This window comes from Penaeus vannamei, chromosome 2, assembly GCF_042767895.1.
Source record: "Penaeus vannamei isolate JL-2024 chromosome 2, ASM4276789v1, whole genome shotgun sequence".
In the NCBI taxonomy this organism is placed as follows: domain Eukaryota; kingdom Metazoa; phylum Arthropoda; class Malacostraca; order Decapoda; family Penaeidae; genus Penaeus; species Penaeus vannamei.
In genome coordinates this window covers 19,475,028-19,482,527 of record NC_091550.1, presented here as the reverse complement: position 1 = coordinate 19,482,527, position 7,500 = coordinate 19,475,028, and the positions used below count along the sequence as shown (strand labels likewise).

Genomic DNA, 7,500 nt, shown 5'->3' with positions numbered 1-7,500 from the left:
CGGGTAAAAATGCTACCATACATTTTACAATTCCCGGCGCCGTGGAGTAAGTACCATTTCCCTCTCTATGCGGAAGTACAACTGACCTCTCACGACCCCTTCCCCCTCGTGTCAACTCTCGCTTCTCTCGGGTGACCGCGATGGTGACCTGTGCCATGTTGCAACATGTACACAACGGAGGTAGGTATCTCGGAGAAACGCTTTTTCCTGTCATCCAATTATCATTTTTTCACATGTGCTACGTAACTTCTTTTTCTTTCCTGTTTCCGATTCTGATTCAAATTCAGATACTTGGTTGTCTTAAGGCATACGAAAATATACATACAGAGTAGAGTTTACGTGAACAATTAATACAAAGCATTGACTTGTTAAGCAAGCACTTTAACAATCGGATAAAAACATATTCTTGTGATTTAAGTATGCATTAAAGATGATAAATACGGGACAGACGCTGACATCATGAAACACTGATACAATATTCATGAAAACAATTGCTGTGATGAGTCAGTGACGGGTGAAAGAGTCAAGTGAAGGGCTATTTTGGATGGCGGTGGGAGGGACTCTACAGCCGGTGTATGAGACGGACTCTTGTGCAGATGCTTTTAGGCGAACCCGGTTATTTGTCGTGAGCTGTGAACCATTTCTGTCAATAAAAACGGGTGACTGGCAACTATCCCCGGAAATTAACTTGTATAAAAACATTACCGTTATTGTCTGAGCTTTAAAATAGCAGGTATATTCGTCATAGTTTAGGTGAAGAAACATTTTGAAGGTCGATTCAATTTGATTGACTTGTTGACCTAATGTAAGGACTGGATGGAAGCTGATATACAACATTATTGATCTGAAATTAAAGTAACGGCGAGTCAGGCACAATAATCCGTGCATTTAGAAACCTTTGAAGCGTATTGGTTGATCGCCAGAATACTATAACAAGGACAATAACAATGATCGGTGTTTATCTGGATGTCTGTAACTAGACTAAATACCAGTAAACAGTATTTTAAACATTCAAAAAAATTAAGCTGCATGGGTCCACTCACTAATCACTGCAAGTTGTTTACTCGTGTGGAACGCACGGACTGCATTTCAGGATGGCGTATAAACTGGACTGTCGCCAAAACAACAAATGATGACCTGATAGTTGCAGAATTAATGAATATCAAATAGGACTGAGGTAATAATTGATCTATGCACATTGCACTGAAGTAGCAACTGATTGAAATAAAGTCTATAGCAAGATTATATAATGTATCATCTAATGGCTCATACATATTAAAATTGATAAACTTTCTTTTCGAATGGCAGATGGTGAAGTCAAAAGTTTTCCTTGGATCCAGATATATCATCGCAATTTCTGAATCTAAGAAGCATATACAATGTGTAGTACTTCACCGATTACAAAAGTGCTGACTTCAATTATCAATTGTAATGGTCGAATCGCCATTATCTATTCCAAGAAGTTCTACGTGTGATTTAGCTCTGCTTTTATATTTGGCGTGTATGTTACTTGAAGTTTTATAATAATGTTTTGTATTGATAATGTTGTCTAATCGTGATCCAGGTATGACTCCTTGAATTTCTTTACTGATCAGTTCAAACAAGTTCCTGTATTCTTTTCTTAATCGTGGGTCATTTGAAACTTATTGGAGAAATTATAGATATTGTGGGAATGTGTTTGCTTTATGACCATTTATGTTTAATGCAGCAGTGATTAATAATAGTCTTAACTAACGATATCAGTATTCATGACATTATTCCCACAAATTTCATAGTGTGATCTGAAAGGGTTTGTGTTTTAGGTTTAGGTCGAGAGCATGTTGTATAAAGTAGAAATGATCCGTGACAAAGATTATTTTGAATTAAGAACCACAAAGACATATCGGCAGTGGATGCTGGTATGATCTGGGTTGGTATGTCTGATGTACAATTATTGAACACACGAGCCATGTCCATACTTGAGACCATTCAGGTGCCGATCGTTTAATGAAATAAAAACAGTTATGTTCAGCATTACCTATGACTTAGATAAAGCTGAGTTAGTGTTGAGCTGTTTGCATATCAAACCAATAAAATTGCACTTATTAGCATACACTAATTTAATGAAAATAGTAAGAATAGTCAGTACACAAAACTCCAAATTTAGAAATACTTAGTCTGTCACAGATATAGATCATGTTTGGTCGACATTATCGTTTACAAGTATGGAGGCTCGTGCAGTTCGCCATGGAACTTACCTGTGAGAATTACGCTAAATTTGTTTTCATTTTTTCATACCTTAAATAAGGGTGGATATGGAATAAATTAGTTAAGTGCTTTAACGCAGTCAAAAGGAAGAAATGTAGCTGGAATTCGGTCTGAGATTAGGGTGGTGGGTGTTTGAGTATTTGGAGCGTGTGAGATAAAAGGGATTGAATTCCGATAGCAAAAAGGCATTGAGAAGGATTATAAGCTGGTTTCTCTCTGAAAGAGCATTCGATCATTATGCAAAAAATGAAAGGGGAGAGTCCGTGATTGAGTTATTGGAAAGTTTACATAGAAATACCTGTTTGATACCACCGGTAAAGCGTGTTAGTGTGCAACAAACAAAAGTCAATTAAAAAATAGTATCGCACCTCCGAGGTGTCGTTGTCTTGTTCAATTTCTACTGAAGATCCGATGATGGCTCCTCCGGGCGCTGGTGGCGGGTGGAGGGAGGTAGTTATCGCGTCGGGTTTGTTGGGGAAAGCAGTTTGGGGAAGCTGGTTGAGTGACGGCTGGGGAAGAGGCGCGATGACGGAGCCGTTCGGCCTTTTGCCTTGTTTCAGTTGGAAGAGACGAGCCTCTCGCTGTTTCCTCGCCGTCGGGTAGAAATACTCGTTGATGAAAATGTTGGTTCCTTCCAATTTGCTGGCATTCCTGAGGGTGGCGTCGCGGTCTTGGCGTTCGGCGAAGCGCACCACGATCGCCCTCGCCTTCCCGGGGCTGCCCTTCCCGATGCGACGCGCCTGCAGGGCCGTCGACGTCGGGAGACCCAGCTTCTCCGATAACAAGGCAATGACTTTGACTTGGGTTTCCTCTACTGTTTCGCTGTCATCTTCGGGCATGCCATCGATGACGAGGTTGTCACGGCGATTGTTTTCTTCGCGATGATTGACACGCTTCTCTAGGATTGTTATGCTATACTGGTAATCACTTAATTGCTTAATTTGTCGTTTCAGCCTCGGCAGTTCGGCTTTTAAATCAACTAATTCTTGCTGGGTGGTTTCTAATCTCGTTTGCAGGTCTCGTACGTCGGTTCGGAGGTCTCGGATTTCCGTCAACATTTTCTTTTCTCGCTCGTCATATCTTTCCGATAAGAGTTCAATCTGGTGTTTATACGACTCGGCTTGAGTCTCTATCAGCTGCTTGATTGAATCTTCAGCCATCGTGTCAGTCGTTTCATCTTAAAAAGCACATGTCAACAGTGACAGTTATTGGCTTTCCGGCACTTCAAAGCTTCAAGGAGTGCGCGTGCTCGAACTCGCACCCATAGTGACACAGACTTAATTTTGAATTATATATTTCGGCGTAAGTCTCTAAATGTCCGATTAAAGTTCATTCACTCACACTCATTTTCCGCGCACTTATTACATTTGCGAAGCTTGCGGTGTAGATGCAGGGTTCTCACTCGAGCTGTAACTTGGAAAAATCGTCGAAACTTGAGCAGCAGGAAGACGACGTGTGAGTTGCTAGATCTGCACCGGTAAAATAAATGAATAAATGAAAATAAAGTAGAATAAAATTATATGAAATAAATCAAATAGTACACGCTTGCAACGTGCGCCTGTTCCTGCTCGAGGGTTCCACATTGATCCCGGTCGCTCTTACCGTTTTGAAGAATGTCGTCTGCTAGCGAAGAAATATGGTAATAACTGGCAACCGGACGTGGATCCAAGTGCGTGAGACACAAAATTATTCACCTTTAAGTAACAACACCACAGAAGCGAAAATAAAGTGAAACAAAGAACTAGCAATCACCGCTTTCGGACAAGCGAGTGGCGGGCAGACACAAGCACTGCTCAGTGTTCGGTGCAGAATTCGCGGGCTGGCCGACGCCGCTAGTGTTGTAGCAAGCACAGTAAATGAGAGATAATGCGGCATTGCAGAGATCTCAGAAAACATCACTTGAGTTGTCCTGTTGCTCACTTACGTTGCAACGCCAATGCACGCCAAAACACTCACTCAAAAATCCGCAATGACAACCACTGACATACGAAAGCGATGATGGCCGCAAACACATGCACACGCTCAGGGGAGCACATGCACACAGACGCGAGGCAATGGCTGAGACTTACAAGGACGCCACACCCAACGGAGCTAAGCACTGGCTGCAGTTTAATCATTAGTAATAGAAAGTGATTGTCTGCTACTTAAAACCCCAATCCAAGTGTGGATTAGAAGGATATTTTAAGACCCCGATAACAGATGTGTTTAAGTGTTATCGTCGGAGAGAAAGCAGTGGGTGGCTGGGTGGAGGAAGGGGCACGATATGGGCGGAGGGGGTGGGGGGAGGAGGAGGAGGAGAAAAGTGTGAAAGTCAAGTGTGAGGAGAGACATTTCAGGTCAGCCAAGGTGATAATCTTTAGCTTGTATTTCCAATTTAATGAATGGCTTTTACTACTGTTTTTTTTTTTCTAAATCTTAAAAGTTCCGATAAGACTAAACGAAATCTGAATTAATTCCCTATACGAATATAATTATTACGTTAATGATTGCATAGAGAGACATTAACACATTAGCTGACATAAGGTCACCGGATCAAAAACCTCGCACAGACGCCGACAGCCGAGCCACAGTACCGTAGTAATCTGAAAATCGCCTTAAACCGGAAACCGTGAAGTGAGTGGAGGGTTAGAGAGCCCGAGGAAGGATGGGTAATAAGTGGTTGGAAACAGGTTGGAGAGAGAGTGCACGGCGGGAGGAGAGAGAGAGGAGAGAGAAAGATTGGCTCTTGAGATGAAAGGGAAACACTGACATGGCTGACGTGTCCTTTCCCGCACTTTTTCCCCCTTGTTTGATTTGTTTTGTTTTGTTACTTTATTGTTTTCGTTTGTTACTGATTCTCATACGGAAGAAAGATCTAAGATGTACACTTTCCTTTGCTACATACACGTGTATGCGAGTGGCGATAGGGTGCAGCGGGGCAGACCACGTGGTACTGTGACCGCAGTAATTGTCAGTTACCTTCGCAAAGGAACCCCATTTTAAAGGTTTTCATGTCTTTATTTCTTCATTGTCGTTTCAGATAATGACATCGTAAAACACAAATGAAAATATGAAGTAATATATATTGAATGTATGTATTGTATGCCAGGCACTTTGCATTGACCTCTGCCCTCTGACCCCAAGCCACATCCTACCCTCACTCCGGAAGTGCATTGAAACAGATGTGAGATGGATTGGAATGAGAATAATTTGTGAGAATCATAAAGCAGCATCTGGCCTCGACCCTTTTCGACCTGCCTTTCGCTGCCCATAAGCCAGATCAGCTTCCGATGCCTCGTGCAGTGTGGGCTAGGCAGACACAAGGTGATTTTGTGTGTGAAAAGACATGCAGGGACAGTGCATGCAAGCACTTACACACTCATTCTAACACTCACACTCTCTCTCACAATCACAATCACAATCACACTAACACACACACACGCACGCACGCACGCACGCACACACGCACACACGCAAACACGCACACTCACGCCCACACACGTAGACATACACACGCAAACATACATGTGCATGTGTCTTTTTACACAAATGTAATAACAGCAATCAGATCACATCAACGGGGAAATTCGCGGAATTACCCTAGACGGATGCTCGGTTTCTCTCGTTATCGATTCAGATGATGGGATGCTGGTCTACCTGAGAAAGAGAGGGGGAACGAGAGCGATTGAGGGAGGGAGGGAGGGAGGGAATGAAAGAAAGAGAGCGAGAGAGAGAGGGAGGCGAGATCGAGGGAGGGAGGGAGGAAGGGGAAGACAGAGAGCGAGAGAGAAAGAGAGGGGGGACGAGAGCGAGGGAGGGAGGGAGGGAGGGAGGGAATGAAAGAAAGAGAGCGCGAGAGAGAGGGAGGCGAGAGAGAGGGAGGGAGGGAGGGAGGAAGGGGAAGACAGAGAGCGAGAGAGAGAGGGAGGCGAGATCGAGGGAGGGAGGGAAGGAAAGAAAGAGAGTGCGAGAGAGAGGGAGGCGAGAGAGAGGGAGGGAGGGAGGGAGGAAGGGGAAGACAGAGAGCGAGAGAGAGAGGGAGGGAGGGAGGGAAGGAAAGAAAGAGAGCGCGAGAGAGAGGAGAGGTGAGATCGAGGGAGGGATGGAGGGAGGAAGGGGAAGACAGAGAGCGAGGGAGGGAGGGAGGGAGAGAAAGAAAGAGAGCGAGAGAGGGAGGGAGGGAGGGGGAAGGGGAAGACAGAGAGCGAGAGAGAGAGAGGGAGGGGGCGAGAGCGAGGGAGGGAGGGAGGGGGGAGCAAAACGCAGAAAGAGAGCGAGAGAGAGAGGGAGGAAGGGGAGGACAGAGAGCGAGAGAGAGAGGAAGGGAAGGGGGAAGGAAAGAAAGAAAGAGAGCGCGAGATCGAGGGAGGCGAGATCGAGGGAGGGATGGAGGGAGGAAGGGAAGACAGAGAGCGAGAGAGAGAGGGAGGTGAGAGCGAGAGAGGGGGAGGGAGGGGGGAGGGGGAGGGTAAGACAGAGAGCGAGGGAGGGAGGGAGGGGGGAAGGGGAAGACAGAGAGCGAGAGAGAGGGAGGTAAGAGCGAGGGAGGGAAAGACAGAGAGCGAGGGAGGGGGGAAGGGGAAGACAGAGAGCGAGAGAGAGGGAGGTGAGAGCGAGGGAGGGAGGGAAGGAGGGGAAGAAGAGGGAAAGACAGAGAGCGAGGGAGGGAGGAGGGGGAGAAGGGGAAGACAGAGAGCGAGAAAGAGGGGGGTGAGAGCGAGGGAGGGAGGGGGGGGGAGGGAGGGAAAGACAGAGAGCGAGGGAAGGAGAGAGGGGGCGAGAGCGAGGGAGGATGGAGGGGGGAAGGGGAAGACAGAGAGCGAGAGAGAGGGAGGGAGGGAGGGATGGGAATGAAAGAGAGGGAAGGAGGGCGAGCGAGGGAGGGAGGGAGGGGGGGGAAGGCAGAAAGAGAGCGAGAGAGAGAGGGAGGTGAGGGAGGGAGGAAGGGGAGAACAGAGAGCGAGAGAGAGAGAGAGGGAGGGAGGGGAGGAGGGAAAGAAAGAAAGAGAGCGAAAGAGAGAGGGAGGCGAGAGCGAGGGAGGCGAGGGAGGGGGGAAGGGAGGGAAAGACAGAGAGCGAGGGAGGGAGGGAGGGGAAGACAGAGAGCGAGAGGGAGGGAGGGAGGGATGGGAATGAAAGAGAGAGGAGGGAGGAGAGGGAGGGTGGGAAGGGAGAAAGGCCAAGAAAGATAGCGAGAGAGAGAGACAGACGGAGGGCTGGGAAGGAAAGAGAGAGGAGGGAGGGTGGAAAGAGTGAAAGAGAGGGCGAGAGAAC

At 46.6% G+C, this 7,500-nt stretch overlaps 1 protein-coding gene across 8 annotated transcripts in view; it reads right to left on the bottom strand.

The window, feature by feature from the left end:
- LOC113827940 (tubulin alpha chain) overlaps nucleotides 1-7,500 on the bottom strand; it is a 46,811-nt gene that overhangs the window by 16,467 nt on the left and 22,844 nt on the right. For 3 of the 8 annotated variants that reach the window (XM_070130783.1, XM_070130787.1, XM_070130807.1), the window contains exon 3: nucleotides 2,616-3,716. In XM_070130783.1, the coding sequence (XP_069986884.1) occupies nucleotides 2,616-3,407 (792 nt within the window). In that variant the 5' untranslated portion in view covers nucleotides 3,408-3,716. Of the gene's footprint in view, nucleotides 1-2,615; nucleotides 3,717-3,849; nucleotides 4,308-7,500 lie in introns of those variants that run through there. The other 5 variants (XM_070130796.1, XM_070130775.1, XM_070130815.1 and 2 more) reach the window with 5 other exon arrangements.